General features: G+C 44.7%; 1 protein-coding gene across 2 annotated transcripts in view; it reads left to right on the top strand.

Moving 5' to 3' along the window:
• Positions 1 to 26,831, top strand: part of LOC139376128 (laminin subunit alpha-3-like) — a 103,913-nt gene that overhangs the window by 57,242 nt on the left and 19,840 nt on the right. For both annotated transcript variants that reach the window (XM_071118344.1, XM_071118345.1), the window contains exons 16-42: positions 271 to 408; positions 2,767 to 2,825; positions 3,987 to 4,086; positions 6,604 to 6,656; positions 6,895 to 7,000; positions 7,273 to 7,372; positions 7,629 to 7,785; positions 8,199 to 8,367; positions 9,424 to 9,566; positions 9,685 to 9,788; positions 9,983 to 10,139; positions 10,321 to 10,484; positions 10,680 to 10,788; positions 11,007 to 11,104; positions 12,772 to 12,973; positions 13,470 to 13,596; positions 14,598 to 14,737; positions 15,492 to 15,607; positions 15,942 to 16,153; positions 16,246 to 16,450; positions 18,701 to 18,845; positions 18,985 to 19,125; positions 19,465 to 19,626; positions 20,381 to 20,482; positions 20,706 to 20,789; positions 20,893 to 21,123; positions 26,686 to 26,799. In XM_071118344.1, coding sequence (XP_070974445.1) covers positions 271 to 408; positions 2,767 to 2,825; positions 3,987 to 4,086; positions 6,604 to 6,656; positions 6,895 to 7,000; positions 7,273 to 7,372; positions 7,629 to 7,785; positions 8,199 to 8,367; positions 9,424 to 9,566; positions 9,685 to 9,788; positions 9,983 to 10,139; positions 10,321 to 10,484; positions 10,680 to 10,788; positions 11,007 to 11,104; positions 12,772 to 12,973; positions 13,470 to 13,596; positions 14,598 to 14,737; positions 15,492 to 15,607; positions 15,942 to 16,153; positions 16,246 to 16,450; positions 18,701 to 18,845; positions 18,985 to 19,125; positions 19,465 to 19,626; positions 20,381 to 20,482; positions 20,706 to 20,789; positions 20,893 to 21,123; positions 26,686 to 26,799 — 3,638 coding nt within the window. The remainder of the gene's footprint in view (positions 1 to 270; positions 409 to 2,766; positions 2,826 to 3,986; positions 4,087 to 6,603; positions 6,657 to 6,894; positions 7,001 to 7,272; positions 7,373 to 7,628; positions 7,786 to 8,198; positions 8,368 to 9,423; positions 9,567 to 9,684; positions 9,789 to 9,982; positions 10,140 to 10,320; positions 10,485 to 10,679; positions 10,789 to 11,006; positions 11,105 to 12,771; positions 12,974 to 13,469; positions 13,597 to 14,597; positions 14,738 to 15,491; positions 15,608 to 15,941; positions 16,154 to 16,245; positions 16,451 to 18,700; positions 18,846 to 18,984; positions 19,126 to 19,464; positions 19,627 to 20,380; positions 20,483 to 20,705; positions 20,790 to 20,892; positions 21,124 to 26,685; positions 26,800 to 26,831) is intronic.

A 26,831-nucleotide genomic window follows, 5' to 3' on the forward strand; every position in this document is an offset into this window, starting at 1 on the left:
TTCATCCACAATAACATGTAAATCCCAACACTCATTCACACTCATTTACCCCATAGAAATATAATCTAATCTAGTCATTCTATTTCTATTCTTGATCCATGGTTGTTTGAACAAAACAATACTCAGAAAGCAACGGCAAACTTGGCCCACTCCAGTATTGAAAGGATTTAGTATGATCTGTGCCGTCTGAGACATTTGATTTGAATGCTAAGCCATATCATTCTCACATGAGACATCTCACAGTCCCTCTCCATGTCTCTCTCTCCCTAGCCTGCCAGTGTTTAGGGGAGGGTTCCTATGACTCCATGTGTAACCAAGTATCAGGCCAGTGTCTGTGTCGCCCTGGGGTGGTGGGACAGCAGTGTGATCGCTGTGCCGGGTCAGGCCTCCGCTTCCCGCAGTGTTCAGGTAACCCCTCTGCCTCACTAGACACTTTCTTTTCTTTTCTTTTTTATTATCCGTTCATATATTTGTGCTTTATTTAGACAGGTTAGAATTAGAGGGAGAGGGTGGACACAGAGATCGAAACCATGGTCTCTGGGGCCAGGACATACAGTCGGAAGTTTACATACACTTAGGTTGGAGTCATTAACACTTGTTTTTCAACCACTCCACAAATTTCTGGCAAGTCGGTTAGGACATCTACTTTGTGCATGACACAAGTCATTTTGCCAACAATTGTTTACAGATAGATTATTTCACTTATAATTCACTGTATCACAATTCCAGTGGGTCAGAGGTTTACATACACTAAGTTGACTGTGCCTTTAAACCGCTTGGAAAAATTCCAGAAAATGTCATGGCTTTAGAAGCTTCTGATAGGCTAATTGACATAATTTGAGTCAATTGGAGGTGTACCTGTGGATGTATTTCAAGGCCTACCTTCAAACTCAGTGACTCTTTGCTTGACATCATGGGAAAATCAAAATAAATCAGCCAAGACCTCAGAAAAATATTTGTAGACCTCCACAAGTCTGGTTCATCCTTGGGAGCAATTTCCAAATGCCTGAAGGTACCACGTTTATCTGTACAAACAATAGTACGCAAGTATAAACACCATGGGACCACGCAGCCATCATACTGCTCAGGAAGGAGACGCGTTCTGTCTCCTAGAGATGAACGTACTTTGGTGCGAAAAGTGCAAATCGATCCCAGAACAACAGCAAAGGACCTTGTGAAGATGCTGGAGGAAACAGGTACAAAAGTATCTACATCCACAGTACAACGAGTCCTATATCGACATAACCTGAAAGGCCGCTCAGCAAGGCAGAAGCCACTGCTCCATAACCACCATAAAAAAAGCCAGACTACGGTTTGCAACTGCACATGGGGACAAAGATCGTACTTTTTGGAGAAATGTCCTTTGGTCTGATGAAATAAAAATATAACTGTTTGGCCATAATGACCATCATTATTTTAGGAAGAAAAAGGGGGAGGCTTGCCAGCCGAAGAACACCATCCCAACCGTGAAGCACAGGGGTGGCAGCATCATGTTGTGGGGGTGCTGCAGGAGGGACTGGTGCACCTCATAAAATAGATGGCATAATGAGGAGGAAAATGATGTGGATATATTGAAGCAACATTTCCAGACATCAGTCAGGAAGTTAAAGCTTGGTCACAAATGGGTCTTCCAAATGGACAATGACCCCAAGCATACTTCCAAAGTTGTGGGAAAATGGCTTAAGGACAACAAAGTCAAGGTATTGGAGTGGCCATCACAAAGCCCTGACCTAAATCCCATAGAACATTTGTTGGCAGAACTGAAAAAGCATGTGCGAGCAAGGAGGCCTACAAACCTGACTCAGTTACACCAGCTCTGTTAGGAGGAATGGGCCAAAATTCACCCAACCTATTGTGGTAAGCTTCTGGAAGACTACCCAAAACATTTGACCCAAGTTAAACAATTTAAAGGCAATGCTACCAAATACTAACTCCGTGTATGTAAACTTCTGACCCACTGGGAATGTGATGAAAGAAATAAAAGCTGAAATGAATCATTCTCTCTACTAATGTTCTGACATTTAACAAAGTAAAGTGGTGATCCTAACTGACCTAAGACAGAGAATTTGTACTAGGATTAAATGTCAGGAATTGTGAAAAACTGAGTTTAAATGTATTTGGCTAAGATGTATGTAAACTTCTGACTTCAGCTGTATGTGGTAGAAACCGGGTGTGTTCCCACAAGACCACGGGCTCTATACTCTAGACACTTTGATTGGCTACCTGTAACCTAAACCGTCTTTGATGTGGAGATAGAGGTGGTCCTAAGATGTGGCATCCCCACGGGAGATGGTTGTGTTTCACAGGGGGGTGTTGTCTCAATGTGGTTTATTCAATGTTTAAAATGTATTAGTGTGGAGATTGTTTTCATATCCAGCCTAGTGGTACAGGTTTACTTCAAGTCCAGACCTGGCTAACAAAGTACTGTTCTGTAAATGTATGCTTAGAGCAGACAGCTGTCTGTCCTCTTTATAAAATAAGAATTTGGGTGAAGTTTTACAGACCTGCAATTGATTGCTTTTGTGAGTGTTCTGTACTTACTATATTAGCACACTTGCCACTTAGTTACATTCGGTGCCCTGTTGATACATATAGAGCAGGAGGTCAGGAGCACACACCCGGTGTCTTAGGTCTAAATCAGTCCCTGTGTTAGAGGGGAACAATGAAAACATTCAGTGGAACTGGCTTTGAGGTCCAGAGTGGAGTTTGAGGGATATCGATTCATGTCGTAGGTTGAGGGGAAAACATTTACATTGTTTCTTCCAGCCTCCATCACCCAGTGTAACCCAGCAGGGTCAGAGGTCAGCACAGCAGATCCACAAACGGTACGTAGCCTATGCCTCCCACAACATGGCTGACTGAGAAATCTTATCTTTACTTTATGAGATTTATTTGCCTTCCCCAACATGGCAAACTCTCAGCCTCTTTTATCTGGATTGTTTTAGTAGCTGAGGCAATGGGAGTACCTGCAGTCATAAAACAAGGGCCTGTGATCATCAGTTGGTGTGTTCACATGTGTCTATTCCACAGAAGGTTGGTGGCATCTTAATTGGGGAGGACGGACTCACAGTAATGGCTGGAATGGAATAAATGGAATGGTATCTAACTCATCAAAGACATGATCTCCATGTGTTTGATACCATTCCATTCAATCCATTCCAGCCATTATTATGCGCTGTCCTCCCCTCAGCAGCCTCCTGTGCTCTATTCACATTCCTACATCTGATAACAGTATTGCTAAACCCCGTATCTGGTCATGTTTACAAGGAAGTGTTTGTTTTTTTACTGCCCGCTGGAAATGACAATTAACTGTAATCAAAAGAGGAAAAGCGACTTCCTTCCATTAAAAGAAAATAACGAAACACGGCCTGGCTGTATCAATGCTCCAGTAACGCAGGATTTCCAGAAGCTGATTTGACCCGTTTTCTTCCTTGGGGGTTTGCTTTGTGTGAAATGTTGAGTTGGAAAGGAAACGTCATTAACATTGTGAATAGTTATTGAAATGTATTACACAACTGGAACAATTGGATTTAGGTTAAGTGTAATCTTTTGTTTTAAGGTTTTGTTCCACATTAAAGCTACTACTTTTTAAACAATATACTGTAAGTAAGTAAATAGCCTTGTCTGAGCCAGGACGGCCTGTAAGGTAGGAGCCTATCTCTGGTTTCTGAAGCTTGATACACCAGTACACCGCCTGGACAGGACACTAGTCTGTGGCAAGGCCTTACACCAATCCTTCTCCTTAATGCTGAGTACCAAGCCAATACTGTGTCTCCATGTGATGCTGAGTCAAATATCCATCTCCAAGCTGTCTGCTTCATAACATACTGTTCCCGAGGCACCTCCAGTGCCAAAAGAAGGGACTGTTAGATTGTCTCTGAAGGAAAAGCATACTATTTGCTGGCATTTAAGCTGATGTTAGCATTTGCGTTGACTCTTTTCTTTATTACTGTGTCTGTCTGTCTATGTGGGTCGTCCTGACACAGGGTTCCTGTGGCTGCCTGCCCAACGTGGAGGGAACACTGTGTGACATGTGTAAACCTCTCTACTGGAACCTGGCGACAGAGAACCCCAGCGGCTGTATAGGTTGGTGACTTACATATGACCCCAACCGACTGAAGCCTCGTCCCATTCTATGTGTTGTAGCCAGTTTTTCTAGCGTTCATGAATATAAGATTTGGATACAGCACATACTGTATGGTACAGAACAATGGCCTAACATTACTTTACTGATATCTGCTGCATCAGACAACAGAAATCCTGATGTAAAATCAATGTTTCATCCATCGCTAATTAGTCTGTTGGAAATGGACAATTTGATATAGAGTACCAGTCAAAAGTTTGGACACATCTACTCATTCAAGGGTGATTGTGGAGGCCAGGTCATCTGATGTAGCACTCCAACAGTCACCTTCTACGTCAAATAGCCCTTACACAGCCTGGAGGTGTGTTGGGGTCATTGTCATGTTTTAACACAAATGATAGTCCCACTAAGCATAAACCAGATGTTATGGAGTAATCGCTGCAGAATGCTGTGGTAGCCATGCTGGTTAAGTGTGCCTTGAATTCTAAATAAATCACTGACAGTCTCACAAGCAAAGCACCATCACACCTCCTCCTCCATGCTTCACGATGGGAACCACACATGCAGAGATCATCCGTTCACCAACTCTGCGTCTCACACAGACATGACGGTTGAAACCAAAAATCTCTAATATGGACTCATCAGACCAAAGGACAGATTTCCACCAGTCTAATGTCCATTGCTCGTGTTTGTTGGCCTAAGCAAGTCTCTTCTTCTTATTTGTGTCCTTTAGTAGTGGTTTGTTTGCAGCAATTTGACCATGAATGCCTGATTCAGTCTCCTCTGAACAGTTGATGTTGAGATGTGTCTGTAACTTAAACTCTGAAGCATTTTTTGGGGCTGGTATCTCTAATGAACTTCTCCTCTGCAGCAGGGGTAACTCTGGGTCTTCCTTTTCTGTGGCGGTCCTCATGAGAGCCAGTTGCGACTTGAAGAAACTTTCAAAGTTCTTGAAATGTTCCGTATTGACTGACCTTCATGTTTTAAAGTTATGATGGACTGTTGTTTCTCTTTGCTTATTTGAGCTGTTCTTGCCATAATATGGACTTGGTCTTTTACCAAATAGGGCGATCTTCTGTATACCCACCCCTACCATGTCACAACATAACTGATTGGCTCAAACGCATTAAGAAGGAAAGAAATTCCACATATTGACTTTTAACAAGGCACACCTGTTAATTGAAATGCATTCCTGGTGACTACCTCATGAAGCAGGTTGAGACAATTCCAAGAGTTTGCAAAGCTGTCATCAAGGCAAAGGGTGGCTACTTTGAAGAATCTAAAATATATTTAAATTTGTTTAACACTTTTTTGGTTACTACATGATGCCATACAGTATGTGTTATTTTATAGTTTTGATGCCTTCACTATTATTCTACAATGTAGAAAATAGTAAAAAATAAAGAAAAACCCTCGAATGAGTAGGTGTGTCCAAACCTTGGTACTGTACTTGACTGGTACTGTACTTGGTAACAGTATAGTGTTTCTTTTTGAGTGTCCCGGTCTGTTAAAACCTGAAAAGAAAGAAAAAGAGAAACTCCAATCCCTCCAGAAATCTGGGTTGCACTGCACACCTGCGTGTGGAGAAGGCAGCAATCAGCAGTGTTTTCAGCAGTATTAGATAACCGGTGTTATTAAACCTGAGGAAGTGCTGACATCAGAAACCACTCTGCCTCTTCGCCCAGGAGACATGGCAGCATGTCAGAAACAACTCTTTCTTTCTGTCCCTCCTAAGGATGTTTTGGGAAAACATGGTAACACAGAGCGCCCAAGGGAAAAGTGTGGTTCTCTTCTCTCAATGTGGTGCTCTGTTAACAGCAGTGTCACTAAAACTTTGTGGTTCCATTAGGTAAATGCTTTTTGATTGGAAAAGGAGTACATCTTTGCCAGTGCAACAATAACCTCCCAGTAGAGGTGGGATACAGGTGTCAGTTGTAGGGGGGAAAAGAAAATGAGAATACCCCTTGCTTAAAGAAATATGTGCCTTAAAATCGCCTTTGTCATCCTCATAATTCAGAGCTGACTTTCTTCTCAACCAGCCGGTGCAGTGTAGGAACAGCCGCAGGCTTTGTCTAGATACCTGTCTAGAGTTACAGCTCTACTCTGCAGCAAGAATGTTATCACCACCGCCTGCCTGCTGCCAGGAGACATATGGATGGAGGGAAGAAGAGATTTTAATATTCCAGAAATGCCTCAGGTTTTAATGTGCTGAACGGATACTGAGGCTTGTCCTCTGAAAGAGGGAGAGAAAGAGAGAGCAGTGGCTCCCCTGGTCCCTTTGATGTGGATATGTGCAGCTCAGAAGATTTGTGTTGCTTCTGGAATCCTGTAATCAGAGTTTATCCCCCCCCTCTTTTATCTCTCTCTCTCCCAACTTTTCATCTTCCCTTTTACAGCCCTTGAATTCTAGAATGTCTCTGATTCTGCGTTTATTGTATTGTCGTTGCATCACTGAATAATAATGTGTGACTCATTAGTTTGGAGGCTTTCTCACTTTATGCTTCCTGTCTCTCTCCCAGAGTGTCGCTGTGGCGTCAAAGGCACCCTGAGTGGGGTAGGAGAGTGTCAACAGGTGTGTCTGTCTACCTCTGTCTGTTCATACCACCTTATGATACTGACATAGTATGTCCAGCACAACGGTACTAACTGATTGTAAATCATTTAACCATCAATTGCTTACTGTTTAACTAGTAGGTCCATTTGTCTTGGATATATTCCTTTATTGCACGACTAAAAATCCCAATTTACTTGGTAACATTCACCTATCACTGGCAGTTCCCCGTTAACTTCAACACGGACTCCTTTTGTAGAAAAGTGGCCAGTGTTACTGCAAGCCCGACGTGTGCAGCCATACCTGTGACACGTGCAAGGAGGGCTACTACCTGCTGCAGAAGAGGAACTATTTTGGCTGTCAAGGTGAGTCAGCTGACCAAACATGAACCAGACGGGCTTCCTATGAACACACGGCCTTTATCTTATCCATCTAACTAATGTGTTGAGACTCCGCCTCTGAATGTTTCACAGTGCAGGGTGTGCCTTTCTTATTCTACAAAGATTGTCACTCTTGACCAAAGATTGTTTGAGTAATAGATACGTAGTTAACCTCGGGTCACGGCTTGACCTCATGATCAGTTATGGTTGTGTGTTAATCAGAAAGACCTGATTGACGTGCTGCTTCTCTCCGATAGGCTGCCAGTGTGATGTGGGAGGAGCCATAGGCAGAGGGTGTGATGAGATGTCTGGACAGTGCCAGTGTCGGAAGAACGTAGTGGGCCGCACCTGCACTGAGTAAGGACAGACGGAAACTAAACACAATGACATGTTTTTGACATGTTGCTTAAGTTCTCACACGAATTGGAGCAAATGTTGTTAAATGCTGATGAATGGCAAGAAACAAACAGAAAATCCTAAAACCTCAGATTTCATGCATTCTAAATCACGACTGCCATGATTATGTTCCAAACATATGAAACATTGCTCAAGTGTTTTATTCTTACTCTCTCTCCCTCCACCCCTTCTCTCCCCTCCTGTCTGACCGTACCAGGCCAGCACCTAACTACTACTTCCCCAGCCTGCACCACCTGAGGTATGAGGTGGAGGATGGCATCACCCCCAACGCCAGGCCCGTACGCTTCGGCTACGACCCCCAGACGTTCCCAGGATTCAGCTGGAGAGGTTACGCCATCATGTCCCCAGCGCAGGTAAGACACATGATGATGCTGATAGATGGACCTTAAACCTGTTCCTGCCTGACCTGCTTGACATCTTGATTATTTAATAGTGGCTTTTTTTCCCTTCTTCTCTAAGCCTCATTTCTGGTGTACATTCTTTGTAGAAGTGCTAGATGCTGCTACAGGCATTTCTTATGATGAATATGCTTGGTGGATGGTGTTGGCTTTTTGTGGTGATTGTTGTGGTGGTAGTGTATTTATTTTGAGTGTGTTGGAGTGATTGTCGGCTGTACAGTAGCAGGCCACTCTCCCTGTCAGTCCTAACCCTGGTGTGTGTCTGAAATGGCACCCTATTCCCTGTATAGTGCACTACTTTTGACAAGGCTCTGGTCAAAAGTAGTGCCCTATATAGGAAATAAGGTGCCACCCCTGTTTCTCCTCAGCCAGAGGTGATCCTATCGTTAGCTGTGGGTTTCCCCGGCCCCTTCCACATAATGGTTCGCTACGTCACCACTACCCCCCGCAGACCCACACAGGGGCGGCGGGATAGGGGGCGAGCACGAGCCAGGATCTTGGTGGTGGACGAGCCTGATTTTCACACTTGCTGTGACTGTAAGTGATGGGTGTTTCCCCTCTGCTCGGCTATAGCCTGGTCCCAGATCTGTTTGTGCTGTATTGCCTACTCCTGTGGTCGTGGGACCAGGCTAGCTCTGCTCTCCTCTGTTGTTCAGCTTACTGCTCCGTCTTCCCTTTCTAACCCCCTTCTATCCCTCTACCTTGTCTACCAGCATGGCCTTCTAGTCTACTAACAGTATAACTGTAACCCCCCCCCCTCCATCAGCTGTGTCTAACTCATGTCCCTGCAGAGTGAAGTGAGAGTAACAGTGCATGTGGACGAGGCAAGGCGATCCTTGTTCCAACTTGTCCTGCGGTACGCTAACCCCAGCAGCCAGGACAGTGTGACTGGTGCTGTAACGGCTACCTATGTCCGAGGTGGCCAAGGTAAGGCTGCCTCTCTAACTCCTGCTTCACACAACGTCATATTCGTCTCCTATCAAGCAGAAACAGTTTTATCTCCCGTGCACCCCTCAAAAACACAGATGCACGGATACACTTACAGTATAGGCTGTAAAAGTGTTTCATGCAAGTCTTTCCGTTATATTTTGTTTGGCAATGCTTTACTACAGGGATGAGCAACTCCAGTCCTCTAATTTGCGCGTTCTAATCTGAAGATGAGCATTAGTTGATTATTGGAGTCAGGTGAGTTCGCTGGCTGGGACAGTGACCAAAGTGTGAACCCAATCAGGCCTCCGAGGACTGGAGTTGCCCATTCCTGCATTACTACCTTGAAATGGCATGGGGTGCCTAATCACACCGTTGATGTTATACCTCGGGCCCACCCAGACATTTTTGTTTTAACCCTAAACTGACACACCTCAATTCGTCAACAGCTTGGCGATTAGTTGACTAATTGAATCAGGTGTGTCAGTTAAATCAGGTGTCCCTGTGGAGAGGGTTGGGAAACCCTGTCTTAGACTACATGAATACACGTCAACCTTGGTGCTGTTAACTGTAAGGTCTTGTGTTGCTTTGTTTAACTGTATTTAACTGTATCCTGATTGGTTGATTGAATGATTAATTCATTGATTGGTTGATTATATCCTGCAGGGTCAGGTCAGAGTAAGGAAGTGGTGTTTCCTTCTAGCTCCTCCCCTGCCTACCTCACGGTCCCTGGGGATGGCTTCGCTGAGCCCTTCACACTGACCCCTGGGAAATGGATCATACGCATCCAGGCAGAGGGCCTTCTACTGGTGAGGCCAGGACTGTTAGTCTGTGATACCATCTGTCAGTGACCGAAGAGAAAAAAGAGGTAGAGGAATAGGTCATAAATGTGTTCTTCTCTCTCTCTGCTCTCCACCGCCATCCCAGGACTACTTGGTGCTGCTGCCCAGTGATTACTACGAGGCTCCCTTCCTGCAGGAGAAGATCGCCCAGCCCTGCACGTACACATTCACCGCAGACAGAGACACAAAGTAATCCCCGTGTTCCCCCAATGCTCTTTACCAAGGCATACAGTTCTGTCAGGTGCATGTTGGCCCCAGACAATATATCTGTTCAATGTATGGACTGTACATGCATGTAGTCTGTGCAAGGTTGTGTTGTTTAAATGCATGTTATCCCCAGACTCTGACCGCAGTTGTGTCCGTCCCTCCCTCCCTCCCTCCAGCTGTCTGCTGTATAAGCACATGGCGATGAACAGGTTCAGCTCTGTGCTGGGCTCTCAGGGTCAGTTCTCCAGCCAGTGGAGACGCAGGAGGAGACAGGCCCTCGTCCGCCGGCCAACTCCAGCCCACCCCGAGATGGCCTCGCTCACCGGGAAACAGGTAGGTCTGGGGCTCTGCTGCGCACACACACACACACACTAAAATACGCTCACAAACATACTTTTTGTCCCTCTGATTGTGATGGTTTATGGCTTTTATTTTATAGTTGGACAGTAAATGCGTAGTGTGACTCTGAGACACTGTATTTGCCCTCCCCCATGTCTGTGTGTGTGTCCTGTAGGCCCAGTTACAGCTGAGCCTGCGCGTGTCTCCACCCGGTCCCTACATCCTGGTCCTGGAGTATGCCAGCGAGGTAGACACGGTCCAGAACGTCAACCTCCTCATCGCTGGCCAATCAGAGAGTCATATCCAGGCCAGAGCCAACATCTACAGCTGCCATTACAGGTTTGTGTGTGTACTGTACGTTTACTGAGAGTGCAATGTTTCGTTCCTGTCCTTCAGTAGTGTTTATATACTCGAGAGGCAGGGTTGGCAACTAATTTGTGTGCATTTTGTGTAATAAACCTGTTTTAACGCAGCTCTCCAGCTCTGTAATACCGTTGGTCATTGAGGGTGTTCATCCAATACTTGTCCATGCAGCTTCCTTTGTCGTAGTGTGGCGGTTGACGGAACCAATCGCGCTGCAGTGTTCCAGTTTACCCACAAGGCCGAGCTTCTTCTACAGACCTCCACAGCCTCAATGCTGCTGGTGAGAAAGAACCCTTTTATTATCCCATTGCATAGCAGCAAGATCCTCACGTAATGCAGCCTCTTCTGCTTTGCCATCCTTTCTTATATTGCAGTGTGCATATTCTCTAGTAAATGGAAGGGTACCGACTACCGGTACCTACTGTATAAAAGTGAGTTCATGTTCAAATGAAATACTTGTATTTCCTGTTGCCATTTTGACTGTGTATTCCTCTGTAGTATAAAGTGTATGCAGTACCCGCGGAGGAGTTCTCCATGGAGTACCTGGACCCCAAGGTGCTCTGCGTCTCTGTCCACGGACGCTTCACTGAGGACAGGTAAGCCGCCTTACCTCATAATACTATGTTGTAATGCCAGGGGACTTTAAGTGGCTTCTTCAAAATAGACCAGCTGGTGTTTTTGACAACTAGCAATCAGCAGCAATGAGCAAACGTGGTAGTAATAGTCGTGCCTGTATTTTACAGGTCGAGGGCTTGTTGTGCAATCAGTAGCAGTGTCTCTGGGGGGGTAGATGCTGTTGTGGGGATACTTACCTTCCACACATCTGTTTTCCAGGTGTGATTCAATGCATTCCTCGGCCAGGGTCACTTAACTGAGGCTGTCTGATATCCAGGCCAACTTCTCCTCTCCACCTAGCACACCTGGGTTCAACTAGTACTTGTTTCCTTCCAAATACTTACATTTGCACTTGATTGAGCTTTCCTGATGCAATGGAACCAATGGAATAGTCCCAAAAGTGCTAATTTGTACTCTGGGCAGGCATAATCACACCTTCAAAGTATATGAAAGAAAACAAATCCGATTTGAACACTGGTCTGACAGCCAGTGACCATGCCAGAATTTACTGCCATGGTTGCTGCTGATGACTAGTTGTCATTATTATACGGATAGTTTCTACAGGCTATTTTTACACCGCTTTCAGTGTAAACTCCACTATTGTTTAAGGTAATAATCAAGGTGATATCTCAGGGAAAATAAACAGTGAAAGTGAGGGGGAAAACCCTGTTCAAGACGGTAATGGTTTTCGTTGGTGGAAGAAGGAGTAGACCAAAGCGCTGCGTGGTAAGCGTTCATGTTGTAAATTTAATCAAAGCTGAACACTAAACAAAATAACAACGAGGAATGACGAGAACGAAACAGTTCTGTCAGGTGATCCACACAAAACAGAAAACAACTACCCACAGCTCAAGGGCGAAACCAGGCTGCCTAAGTATGGTTCTCAATTAGAGACAACGATTGACAGCTGCCTCTGATTGGGAACCACACCAGGCCAAACACATAGAAATACAAACATAGAACAAAACTTAGAATACCCACCCACATCACACCCTGACCAAACTAAAAATAGAAACATACAAAGCAATCTACGGTCAGGGCGTGACAAAGACACTTGTTGTTTGATGCTGATGGTTCAGGCACATTACAAAAGGCCTTTCCTTTCATGTTGTTCTGCTGTTTCCACAAAGCAAAATAAGGAGGGAAAGCATGAAAATATCATCATCAGGCCTGAGAAAACACATAGCTTGCCAAGAATTGGTGATAAGAGGATTGATAAGGACTTAAAACCGAGAAAAGAAAGAGTGAGGTTTTGACTCGAAGGGACTTTTTTTTTAGATCGCGAAATGAGTCTTTGTTGGTCAGTGAGAGTGGATGAAGGAGAACGATAGAGAAAGTTAATGGGGTTAAGATCAAGTCTGAGGGCATAGGGGATTGAGGTTTGCTCCACTCAAGTGTGTGTGTGTGATTTAGGGGCTTCTATACATTGATGAGAGAGAATGTGATAGCTGTTTACTCCAGATCACAAACTGTATGTGGTCACTGCCCCTGCTAATAACACTAGGGGAGTGTGCTTAGCAAACACGTCAGAAGCTGCTTCTGAAATGGACCCTGGTCAAATGTAGTGCACTATATATAGGGAATAGGGTGCCGTTTCAGACTCCCCAACCTTCCCCTCCTGTGTTTCCCCTTTCCTTCTTCCCTCCAGTCAGTACTGTGTTCCCAGCCAGTACGACAGGCCCTCCACAGCGCTGGTTCTGGACGCAGCTCGGGACGCACGCCCCTCCTCCCCACTTGCCGTCCCCCAGCAGAGGGAGAGTGAAGAGTGGAGACGAAGACGACAGTCAGGGGCTGGGGGCTTCCCTTTCCCTGGATCCCAGAGTGAAGGGGTACTACTCAAATCTCCCCAGGTACATGCATGGAGCTGGGCCTGTATAATTTATTTTACCTTTATTTAACTAGGCAAGTCAGTTAAGAACAAATTCTTACAAATTCTTATTTTCAATGATGGCCTAGTGGGTTAACTGCCTGTTCAGGGGCAGAACAACAGATTTGTACCTTGTCAGCTCGGGGATATGTACTTGCAACCTTTCGGTTACTAGTCCAACGCTCTAACCACTAGGCTACCTGCCGCCCCAACAAAGCTGCTGCTACTGCTGCTGCTTGGAGTGGGACCAAGCACTGGAAAGCATGTGGGGCTTGAGATATGAAGCCCACAGCTTCACTAACATTAATGGCAGTAACATCCCTACAGGGTTACAGTATATAGTTAATGAGCAGGTTTTTAAGTGGTACGAAGCACATTTCTGTGGAAACGGACAACAAAATCGAATTTCATCTTATTTCTGTGGCGTTTACACGTTTCTCCACATGTTGTGTTCCTTCTCTGTTCCTCTATTCCTCCAGACAGAGATCCGTTTCAGTGCCAGGGTGCCAGTTCCTGGCAGGTATGTGTTTGTGGTCCACTACTGTCAAGCTGAACACACCACCTTCCCTGTGGAGGTACGGGTGGATGCCGGACACACGTGGGCCGGTGAGTTTAGTGCGAAATGTAGTTGTGTGAAGCCGTTGATCCAGATTGATATGGTTGGATAGAGAGTGTATATGATCCAGGATCTTACTGACCCCGACATCGTCCTAGATGTAATGAAATGGATGTCTACTCAAAGAATGAATGCGATTATCAATTGTCATGAACATACAGTAGCAGCTAGTCCCCTATTCTATGGTAGTATTGTCTGGGAGAGCCTGCTGTGTGTTTTGGGGGTTCTAGTGGACTCTGGAGCTCGGGTGATTCCCTTTTAAGAGGGGATCACTCCTCCCTCCCCTCATCTCTCTCCTCCCCGCTCTCACCTCCCCTCTCTCACCCCCCCCCTCCTCTCTCCTCCCCTCTTTCACCTCTCCTCCCCTCTTTCACCTCTCTTCCCCTCTCTCACCTCCTCCTCTCTCCTCCCTTATCTCACCTCCTCCCCACTCCCTCCTCTCTCCTTCCCTCTCACCTCACCTAATCTCTCCTCCCTTCTCTCTCCTCCTCTCTTCTCCCCTCTCACCTCCCCACTCCCTCCTCCCACTCCCTCCTCCCCTCTCTCTTCTCTCCTCTCTCTCCTCCCCTCTCCTCCTCTCACCTCCCCTCTATCTCTCCTCCCTGCTCCTCCTCTCACCTCCCCTCCCCTCTCCTCCTCTCACCTCCCCTCTCTCTTTTCCCCTCTCCTCCTCTATCCTCCCCTCTATCTCTCCTCCCCTCTCCTCCTCTCACCTCCCCTCTCTCTCTCCTCCCTGCTCTTCCTCTATCCTCTTCTCTCCTCCCCTCTCTATACCCGCTTCCCTCTTTTTACTCCTCTCTACTACTGCTCCACCCACCTAATACACACCCTCTCCTCTCATCACGCTTTCTCCTCTCCTCCTTCTACTACTTGCTCTCTCTCCTCCCCTCTATCTTTCCAAACGCTGGTCCTTCTCCCAATCCCCCTTCTTCCTCTACGACTACGCCTCCTTACACCCTGCTGCACCCCCACCTTCCTCTCTCTACCTCAGGCTCTGTGAATGCCTCTTTCTGCCCGGGGGTCTCCTGCTGCAGGGAGGTGGTCATCGCTGAGAGGCGCATCGCTCTGGACCTTCCCCAGCAAGACATGGCCATCTCTCTCAAGGTTCCAACCGGGAAGACCCTCACTCTGGTCGGTTTTTTCATGTCAGCCACTATTACTCTATCAATTAGCCTACTTACAGTTGATCATTATTGCCCATAATGTAAGGAGGAGAACACCTTCCTCAGGAAAACCTTCACTCTCGTCCTATGTGGTTATGCCTGTAGTGTAATTCAGGAGGATTTAGGAGTCTAGGATATGCTGTACTAGACTTTTACCAGGTTTGCACGGGACTGCTCTTTGGCCTCCGTGTTTGATCATGTCCCAAACAACTACTAAACAACCGGCGGTCTGTATTCTACCTGGTAACCCCCACTCCGCCCAATTAGAGCTAAGCTCTCAAATCCAGTAAGCCAATAATGCTTACAGCTAAGTTTGTATTTGCTGTCGGCTGTTTATTATAGCATAATTATGATATCATAATTAACATACCCCACCTGGGTTGAGGTCAATCCCATTTAAATGTCAGTCTATTCAGAATGTAAACCAAATTCCAATTCCAGATGCTCCTAATTTAAAAGCATTGAAAATAATTCGTATTTGGAATTGAAATGGAATTGACCTCAACCCTGCACCCCACGTAGTCTCCCACTGCAGATAAGACCAACCACAAAACAGTTCAGTATCGCTGAAATACCCTGTGGTTTGTGTGTTTTTATAAATGTTATCATTGTTAAGTCTGTCAGGTAAAACCGTTTCTTACGCTACAGTAAGTCTCAAAGTTGGCGTTTCTGAGAGAGATAAGCCGACAACATTGTCGTTTGGTTTTGTACCGCTTCTTCAGGATTACATCTTGGTGGTTTCTGACGATAGCTACACCCCTGATCTCCTGAAAGAGAAGCCGTTTGATAAGTCCTCTGATTTCACCAGGCAGTGTGGAGGACCAAGCTTTTCTATAGAGTGAGTATTCAGTTCAGTGATCGTGTGCCAGTGGGTTTCTCAAGACTTTGACCAAGCACAACCATGTGCCCTGTGGAATGGAGTCAACAGCTTTGCTGAGTGATATGAAGATTAGGTCATTCAGTATGATTGTAATTGCAGGATCATATCATGTTTATTTGAAACTTAAATTTCGACTTCGTGTGGTGAAATTAACGGGGGGAGGGATTATTATAATATTTTTTTAAGGGAGTAGTTGTTTTTAATGTGTAAACACGATCAATACTCAGAGAATTTCATAACTACTTTATTTGATTGACCCCTAACCCCGAATGTTTTCTTCCTGTTCCAACAGCCCCAGAACGTCCTCCCAGTTCTGCAGAGACTCAGCCCGCTCCCTGGTAGCAGCCTATAGTGACGGGGCCCTGCCCTGCTACTGTGACAAATCAGGGGCCACGGTGCCCACCTGTAACCCTGTAGGGGGCCAGTGTCCCTGTAGGCCCCATGTGATCGGTCGGCAGTGTACACGATGTGCCACAGGATACTATGGCTTCCCCTACTGTAGACGTAAGTAGATTTCAGATACTAAAATGACTCACACATAGTTTCTTACCCTAACCTGTCTATGTCGTCCCCCCCCCCCCCCCCCCCCCCCCCAGCATGTGAGTGTGGCCAGCGGCTGTGCCACGAGGTGACAGGTCAGTGTATCTGCCCGCCCCAGACAGTGAAGCCAGTCTGTGATGTGTGTGAGAGCCAGACGTTCAGCTACCACCCTCTAGTGGGCTGTGAGGGCTGTGACTGCTCCCCCAATGGAGTCAGGTCCAACACAGGGAGAGACTGTGACCGTGACACGGGACAGTGCGCGTGAGTAGAGCTCTGTGTAGAGACTAAATCCACATAAAAAATACTACAGTTTACTATAGAATACTACAGTACTTACTATATAATTGTGTAGTAATCTGTAATATACTGTATAATACTATACTACACACTGTAGTATCCCTCGATCATGTGTAGTACTTAGTATAGAATGGTATAGTATACTGTGGAATACTATAGTAAATACTGCAATATTTAATTAGCGTATATCCTGTCCATTCCCCTCCTCCATATCCCAATTTGTGCCACCCGTAAGTGAGAAACAAGTATAGACCATATATTGTGTTCCCTATGGTTATAGAAATGAGCAGAAGTTCTGAACTGTCTGTTCAGAACCCAGTCCTACCTACCTACAGGTTATAGAACATTTGCTGTAGTTTTCCTAAAGGAGAAAGCTCTCCGCTTCTATGTCAAAGATAATAAGAAAATGAGCACTACAGTAAATATGACAGTCCGCAAACACACCACAGTAAATACTTAAGCAATGAGGCCCGAGGCAGTGTGGTATATGGCCAATATACCACAGGTAAGGGCTGTTCTTACACTCGTGCCTGGACAGAGCCCTTACCTGTGGTATGTTGGCCATATACCACAAACCCCCAAGGTGCCTTATTGCTATTGTAAACTGTTTACCAACGTAATTAGAGCAGTAAAAATAAATGTTTTCTCATACCCGTGGTATGCCAATCAGCATTCAGGGCTCGATCCACCCAGTGTATAATACAGTTTATACAACGGGTGGGACTAATCCTGAATGCTGATTGGTTAAAACCGCATTCCAGCCGGTGTTTCTTCCACAAGTTACCACCGGCTAAATCTATGACATTAAAATGCTTATTTACTCTGTTCCATCTGACTGTAGAATCCACTGTCTCATCAGCAGAGTCAGAGAAGTTATAAACTTCATCTCCACTATAAAAAACATCTAGACATTATCTCACATTTCTTTTAGACTAACATTTAGTTTTCAGCAGTGGAGATTTGTATAAACCTTGCTGTTTGTCTATCCGACAATTTAAACATTGTTTCAATATTCAAATTCGATCTCCTGCTGTCCCATAGTAATGAACGAGGCGGGAGTCGGGACGAGACAGGCAGCGTTTCTCAGCCAGTCGAAATCATGAATCAGCATCATGTACAAAAAAAGGTCAAATGAAACGCAGCTAATTTGCAGTCTTTCCAGCTTCAGTTTGAAGTGATTGTGTTACTGTAGCTGTGTTGTTGGCTAACTCCTCTAAACAACAGTGTCCTAACGAGTGAGCGCCTTTTCTATGCCAGGCGAAATAAATGTCACTACAAAACAGATTAAACAAATGCAAAAATGCAGCTACTTTGCTGTTATTCTGGCTCCACTATTTGATGTGACTGTAAGTTAGCCGTAGTTGGCTAGCTAGCAAGCAAGGGATAAGAACGTTGCCCGTCAGTATGGCAATGGAACATTTAGAAGGAATGACTGGGTCACATCCATAGATATAGAACAAAAAGACTGAACGACTGGGTCGCGACTCTGGCAACCAAACCAATAGAATGAACAACCAGCCGGATTGGGTGGCAACCCTAGATTTGTGTCGGGGCTATATCTTGTGGAATTAATAAAAAAAGAATGTTTTTAATGAAACATTATCACTTAAATATACTACTGTTATTTTACTACAGTATTTATACTATAGTAAACTGTAAATACTACAGTATACTGCAGTAAAGTCTGCAAATACACTACAGTGAATACTATTGTATTTCTTACCATAGTATACACCAGGGTTACCCACGTTTTCTGAGTTTAAAAAAAAAACGTCTTTTTTTTCACCAGGAATTCAGCTGATTTTAAAAATCTGTTCCCAAGTATTCCCACTCATAATCGGGAGACAAGTCATCGTATACAAATATAAGCAAGATTTGAAATGATTATGTTTTTGTGAAATATTACATATGTTTGGGCTTCTTGCGGTCAATTTGCAGTCTATTTGTAAATATGTTCCGGCCCCCAGACCACCCGCTCAAGAAATCTAGTTGGTGGAATCTAGTTGGTGATCCCTGGTAAACACTATAGTATTTCATATAGGAAACACCACACACGGTAAAGGTTGTGGAGTGCTGAATGAGATTCTCTGTCATTTTTTTGCACCTTTCCTCTTATAAGACATGGCCAGTAGCTGAATATTTGAACATGCTGTGGATGAGATTTCCAAGTACAATCATGTTAATTGTATGTGTATTTGTTCTGTGTGTGTGAAGGTGTAAGCCCAGGATCGGTGGGCGGCAGTGTGACCGGTGTGCTGCAGGGTTCTACAGGTTCCCAGACTGTGTCCCATGTAGCTGTAACCAGGGAGGGGTCACACCTGATATATGTCACCCAGACACAGGACAGTGCCTCTGCAAGGTGACTTATAAACATCTCTGAGGGCTTCTCTACTGGGAAACAATGTGATTGGTTATTAGCAGGGTCAGTGACCAGGAAAAGGTTGTGACCTGTGAAATCTGGAGGTAACAGTAAGCAGCCGTATGTCCTGTTGTTGTAGAGGAACGTGCAGGGTGCCCGCTGTGATGCCTGTAGAGACGGGTCCTTCCACTTTGACCCCTCCCACCCCAGAGGCTGCATCAGCTGCTTCTGCTTTGGAGCCACTGACCAGTGCCAGAGCTCTGGCAAACGCAGGGGGAAGGTGTGTGCGTGTGCATGCGTATATGCTTGTGTGTGTGTGTTTCTGAAATTTTATAGGCATTTTCATTGATACATACTTTCCGTGCCACAGAAATGTGTAATAAGTTGTAATTACACTGTACCTGTTCAGACACATGATCAAACCCTTATCTAGCTAAAGGATCCGTGTTGAAACAACCCACATTCCATGGAGTGGATATACCCACAGCTTTGCCACACCTGCAGAACATAACTCCATTGCACACAGCATGCTATTATATTCCTATGTACATAATGGCATTTTACCAAACCATAGGCCGATAGTATATAGTACAATCCTCTTTCCCTTCGCCTCCACTAGTTTATGGACATGCGTGGCTGGCGTCTGGAGAGGGCTGACCAGGAGGAGGTGGCATCAGTCCTCAACCCGTCAAGTAACACTGTGGTAGCAGACGTACAGGAGTTGCCTGGCACTACCCAGCTCCTCCACTGGGTGGCGCCACCATCCTACCTGGTAGACCGGGTGAGTAGAGAGTGGAACTTGAGAGGAGGACATGTACTGTTGGAATAGAATAGCTCAGTTTAAAAAAAGAGGACATGTTTCCGTAATATTTGGAAGTTCTTTTTATATGAGACTTGAGCATTTTTAACATTTGATTAGTTGTTATTTAGCTGTGGATTCAGTGACAAGAACAGAAGGCAGGGCTTTAAGCAGCTGCCATTGAGCCTAAATACCAGTGCTTTAACAGTTCAACGCTGGGTCCTGTACCAGTCCCATTGACTGTGACTGATAGTCAGGGTTGGGGAATAACTGATTACATGTAATCTGATTACAAAAAACAAAATGTAATCAGTTCTGTTACTATCAAAAATATTGTAATCAGATTACAGATATTTTTGAAAAACTAGATGATTAGTTCTTGAATTACCTTTAAATTCAGAAATTATGTTTGGAAAAAATACATTATGACACCTTATTGTTTTCTCACTGACATTCAATTCAGCATTGTTCCACCTGACCTATTCTGACCACAAGTCAGAGACCACTTTGATGACACATCAAATGGGTTTGATGGATCCTTTTTGTCTTCTTCTAATGTCTCTTAAGGGGAAAGTAATCCAAAAGTAATCAGATTAGGTCACTGGGTTGGGGTAATCAAAAATTGACGTTGCTGATTACAATTTTGGACAGGTAACTAACTAACTGTAACTGTAACGCATTACATTTAGAAAGTAACCTACCCAACCCTGCTGATAGTATTCCGCTCCTGTCTCAGGTGTCGTCCTATGGGGGCTACCTCACCTACCAGGCTAAGTCCTTTGGGATTCCCAGTGAGGGGATGTCGCTGATGGACCGCAGACCTGATGTCCTGCTCAGTGTACGTACATTATGACACATTGTATCATCACTCACGGCTAATTATGACATCTCTCTAATTGGTGTATAAGTCATATATATATATATATATATATATATATATATATATATATATATATATATATATATATATATATATGTATATGTATATATATATATATATATAAGTCATGATGACTTCCTGTTTTGAGTAACCCAGTGTTATTTGTCTGCGAATTTCTCAGGGCCAGGAGATGACCCTGGTCCACATGTCCCCACATACCCCTCATCCTGACAGACTCCACCAGAGCAGAGTCCAGCTAGTAGAGGTACAACCGAGTCCTTATTCCATCTGTTGTGAACGCATATAATAACATTTGATCAGACCTCAACATTTCCAATCCCTCACTAACCCCTGTCTGTTCTGTTTAGGGGAATTGGCGTCACTCCGGCACCAACCGTCCTGTGTCCAGAGAGGATCTGATGGAAGTCCTGGCAGGGCTTGTTGGTCTGAGGGTGCGGGCCCTCTACTTCACCCAGAGCCAGAGACTCAGCCTGGGGGAGGTGGGCCTGGAGGAGGCCACAGACACAGGGGCCGGGGGCCCTGCTAGCACCGTGGAGGAGTGTGCCTGTTCCCCTCTCTACAGAGGAGACTCCTGCCAGGTGAGACAGATCTCATTCACTCTTAGTCCCCTAGGTGCCTCATGTAGATCTACAGGGATCATATATAATACCTTTAAAGTAACTGCCCAGAGTTTCCAGATGTCTATGAATTACTTACACTAAGTGTACAAAACATTAAGAACACCTGCTCTTTCCATGACATAGACTGACCAGGTGATTCCAGGTGAAAGCTATGATCCCTTATTGATATCACTTGATAAAGTCACTTCAATCAGTGTAGATGAAGGGGAGGAGACAGATTAAATAAGGATTTTAAACCTTGAGGCAATTGAGACATGTTTTGTGTATGTGTACCATGGGCAAGACAAAAGATTTAAGTGCCTTTGAACGGGGTGTGGTAGTAGGTGCCAGGCGCATCGGTTTGTGTCAAGAACTGCAACGCTGCTGGGTTTTTCATGCTCAACAGCACCACCCAAAGGACATCCAGACATCTTCACAGAACTGTGGAAAGCATTGGAGTTAACATGGGCCAGCATCCCTGTGGAACGCTTTCGACACCTTGTAGAGCCCATGCCCTGACTAATTGAGGTGGTTTTGAGGGCAAAGGGGGGAGGGGGGGGGGGGGGGTAAAACTCAATATTAGGAAGTTGTTCTTAATGTTCTGTACATCCAGTGTACAATATAATTGAAATAGTTTTCCTTCCCAAAATGTTTAATTAGCTATGACAAAAATAAGCTTTTCTGTGTTGGAATGGCGTGGGCTTACCTCAACAACAGAATGGTGTGGGCTTACCTGAACAACAGAATGATGTGGGCTTACCTCAACAACAGAATGGTGTGGGCTTACCTCAACAACAGAATGGTGTGGGCTTACCTCAACAACAGAATGGTGTGGGCTTACCTCAACAACAGAATGGTGTGGGCTTACCTCAACAACAGAATGGTGTGGGCTTAACTCAACAACAGAATGGTGTGGGCTTACCTCAACAACAGAATGGTGTGGGCTTACCTCAACAACAGAATGGTGTGGGCTTACCTCAACAACAGAATGGTGTGGGCTTACCTCAACAACAGAATGGTGTGGGCTTACCTCAACAACCGAATGGTGTGGGCTCACCTCAACAACCGAATGGTGTGAGCTTAACTCAACAACAGAATGGTGTGGGCGTATACCGTCATTAAAAATATTGCAGGCAAGTTGATCGCTGATTGGCCAGCGCATCATCCTTTTAAAAGTGAGAATTTCACTGGGCAGTTACTGAGAGAGTACTCCAGAGTTGCCTTGGTGTTTTTGTTATTTTGGAGATGGTAATGAGTCCAAGGATAGGTGGACTTTTAGCTCTCAGATGCACATCAAGTGTGTAAGGGCTGGGGGCTATGTCCTAGGGGTCAGTTTGGGATTGGGAAAGAGAGGGGGCGAGACGGAGGGAGAAAGTAAGAGAGAGAAAGAGGACAGGAGGGGCTGAGAGGGAGAGGTGTCGACCGACCAATCTAGTCATTTTGGAGAAGAGAAGAGCGAGAACTGCCCTCCCCGCTGTGGGGTTTTTGTCGTGACACGCCCTAACAATGGTGCCACGCCCAGCCTGGGGTGAGTGAGGTCACTGGCAGGCAGAGGAAAAATCCATCAGCTCGTTGAAGAGCCAGCGGCTTAAACAAGCCTTTGTGGAATGTCCCGGAATAAAGTGTGTGTGTTTCATCAGCCAAGCCCAGTAGCCCGAGGGAGAGGGATAAGATGCACAATCACGCAGACATAATATTAAAGATTATACCACTGCTGTAAACCGCTCCGTTGTCATAGTAACAGCAGTTCAATTAAAATACCATTTTTAAAAAAACATACAGTACGACATTTAGAACGTTAGAACCAAATTCTTCCCTGAGGTTGTTTAGTACGCAGGTGGTTCTCCTACTCCAATTAGGAATAATTTTCCTCCTCAGAATCCACGTATTAAATGGAACGACTGTAAATGTATGCATTTTCAGTGTGGACAATTCCACGGTAACAGAGTGATGCTGAGACTCAGATTTTTTACAGAATGAGGGCACAAACCACACAAATCGTCATTCTATTACTGAACTGAAATGTGGTTTTGTAAAAGGTGCAGTGAATTAAGAAGAAAAAGATCCACTATGCAGACATCACAATTTTCTGGTTGCTAAAATTGTAATAGTTTGCATAATTTCAATTTGTGACAACAACAAAAAAGCAAGTAAAGTGTTACTGAATCATTATACCATCTAAACAGCTGTTCGAAGCTGAAAGTAAAAGACACAAAAACCAAACGTAAAGAACGGGAAGCATAGAAATAGCGCTTCTTAGGCTTGTTGTCAATAAGAATGACAGATCTATAACTCACGTTTCTACGTTAATTTGGTCGGGTCTCCCAAATAGTTACATATTGCAGCCTTAAGTCGTCATTGTGCATAGAGTTGTATGGTTTGTTTAACATTGCAATCGTGGTTTCAGCATCACTTTGCCCGTGTGCATCACTTTGCCCGGGAGATGGACAAGCCAAGGAAGCTTTTTTTGTTTCACTGGCAATAGCTTATTAACAAAGTGAGACCCTAAGGCCCTGATGACTTTGTAGTAGATTTTCATTTGACTTTCTATATAATTGTGTAGTAAACTGTAGTATACTGAATAATACTATACTACACACTATAGTATCCCTAGATCATGTGTAATGCTTAGTATCGTATACTGTAGAATACTATAGTAAATACTACAGTAATACTATATTAATACTACAGCAAAAACACTACACTTTTTTAAACAGTATTAAATGCATACCCTGCCCATTCCCCTCCACCTTATCCCAAATTGTGCCACCCATAAGTGAGATACCCACATGACAAATCTAGACCATATACTGTGTTCCCTATAGGTTATAGAAAAGAGCAGAAGCTCTGAACGATCTGTTCAGACCCCAGTCCCACCTACTTACAGGTTATGGAAAATGTGCTTTTTCTTTTCTATTTCTCCAGTAGGTTTCCTTAAGGAGAATGCCGCCGTTTCTTTGTCAAAAGTAATAAAACAGTAAATACTACAGTAATGTCCTCAAAAACACTACATTAAATACTACAGTATACTGGAGTCAGCAAAAACAGTACAGTGAATACTACAGTATATTACAGTCCGCAAAAACACTACATTAAATACTACAGTATACTAGAGTCAGCAAAAACAGTACAGTAAATACTACAGTATACTAGAGTCCGCAAAAACAGTACAGTAAATACTACAGTATACTAGAGTCTGCAAAAACTGTACAGTAAATAGTACAGTATATTACAGTCCGCAAAAACACTACATTAAATACTACAGTATACTAGAGTCAGCAAAAACAGTACAGTAAATACTACAGTATACTAGAGTCCGCAAAAACAGTACAGTAAATACTACAGTATACTAGAGTCTGCAAAAACTGTACAGTAAATACTACAGTATATTACAGTCCGCAAAAACACTACATTATTTCTATGGTATATACTCGTTTTCTTTTACTACAGTATTTATACTATATTTAACTGTAAATACTACAGTATACTGCAGTTTAGTCTGCAAAAACACTACAGTGAATACTATAGTATTTATACCATAGTATACTATAGTATTTTTTTCATGTGGGTTGATTGAGTTGTTTTCCCCATTTTGCGATTGTGCTCGAAGCCCTGTTACCATAGCGAGAGCATGATGTACCTGTGTGTGTGTGTACGTGTGTGGGAGACGTCAACATCCTCTAGTCAGGTGTGTTCAGAGGAAATGGATAATATGTACCCTGCGGCGCTAGAAAAAGGAGAGGCGCCCTGACACATAGCCGGGCGTGGCATCTGGCAACCTGGGACATTGTTACTCACTACCCGACACCAGATAGTACATACACAGATCCAACTAACTACCACGCCCAACTGTCTCCACTGCTATGTGTTTGGACTGCATGATTCAGGTGTGACTGCTGCTCCTGCACTGTCTGGAGATTTCCAACCATTATTCACAGAACCACACAGTCACACTAGCATGCTCACACACATACCCTGTGAACACATCTATAGACACACTTCAACACAAACTCACTCAGGCTCCCAGGTGGAGCCCCACCCTAGCAACCTTTCTATATGTGGATGAGGTGGCTTATGTACATTCTGACGATTTTCTTGTCGACCCTTTGTGTGTAAGTGACATTGTATTGTCGGAAGTGGTTATAGTAACGAATGTGTATGGACGTTTTGATTTTGAATCAAGTTTTTTTTTTTAAATGAACCTATTTTCGAGGCTCTACATGTTGTCATGGAAAATCTAGATGTTTTTTCCAACAACCAATGAGCAACTCCGCCATCAATCCAGCTCCATGTTGAACACTGAGATTCCTGAAAGGACAGTCTCTCTGGCATGTTAGTTAAAAACACTGGTACGCAGACTAGACATATTCATCCCCTCCTGGATCAAGATCCCTGTTGCCTAAATAGTTTTGTGCACTTCCAGTAATACCGTACACCCCGGTATGGTACAGAAACGGTTTGACGGTATGAACATCTGGATAACGCCCAACCCTAACGTGCACGTTGGTCAGCGTGTGGGTGTGCGTGTTGCTACACTGCTCTGACTGCGCTGCTGACTAAGGTACTGTAGGTGAGTGGAGAAGGGGCGTGTCCTCTACATGTGGGAGTGTGTGTGTGTGTTTAAGAGGCAGAGGCAGGGCAGAGCAGGGAGTTATTTCAGACGAAACGTGAGCAATGTCAGACACGCGTGTACACAGCCCCTGGAGAGCCAGAAGGACAGGCATGCTACTTCAGACCCTGCTGTGGGGGATCTTACTGGGACTATGCAGCGCAGGACACAGACCCATTACCAGGGAAGAGAGGAACCGCTATCCCAGACAGCATGACCGAGAGGCACAGAGGATACATTATCCTTCCCTACATGACCAGGGCGGACAGAGAGTACATTACCCCTCTGTGAATGACCAGGGCGGACAGAGAGTACATTACCCCTCTGTGAATGACCAGGGTACACAGAGAGTCCAGTATTCTTCTGTGAATGACCGAGGACAGACTGTTCAGTACCCGTCTTTTGACGACCAAGATGCCAGCTCTCAGATCCAGGTAAAACAATGGATTTCTGTTGGGTTACAAATAAACTTACTGTAATGTATGCTTGGCTGCTCCGTGTGCGAGGTAGACTTGTAGGATATCAGTGGACTTCCAGACCGTTATCCTATAGAGCGAAGGGTGTGTTTGGCTTCTGAGTGGTGGCGGTGCTCAGCGTGGTGCTGGTGACACGACCCACTCGGGATTTGGGACATTGTGAGATCAATCATTCTCTGTCGCTAGGAAGGTTAGCTGATGTAAACTCTGATTGCCTGTATCTCCTCAAACACTGCCACTTTGAATGGCCAAGTGTTCTTCTGTGTGGGAGCGAAGTGTGTCGTTTTGAAATGTGTGTTTTAGGATTCTGTTCTGTTCGTGATAGAATTCGCATTCACCCAGGAGGGTCCCATTGAGATAGAAATCACTTTCAAAATTCTGTTTTTCTGTATGATATTGTTGTATCTATGTATTTTGATGTACCTGTATTAATGTCTGTGTGTTTCTCTGTTCCAGAAATGTGCTCAAGGTTACTATAGGGACGGCAGTGGGCCCTACCTGGGTCGCTGTGTGCCCTGCTTCTGTAACGGCCTCGCCAACGAGTGTGACGACAGGACTGGGAGGTGCCTGGTAAGAACACACCCTATTTTGTATATTTGTAT

This window comes from Oncorhynchus clarkii, chromosome 20 (genome assembly GCF_045791955.1).
Source record: "Oncorhynchus clarkii lewisi isolate Uvic-CL-2024 chromosome 20, UVic_Ocla_1.0, whole genome shotgun sequence".
Classification (NCBI taxonomy): domain Eukaryota; kingdom Metazoa; phylum Chordata; class Actinopteri; order Salmoniformes; family Salmonidae; genus Oncorhynchus; species Oncorhynchus clarkii.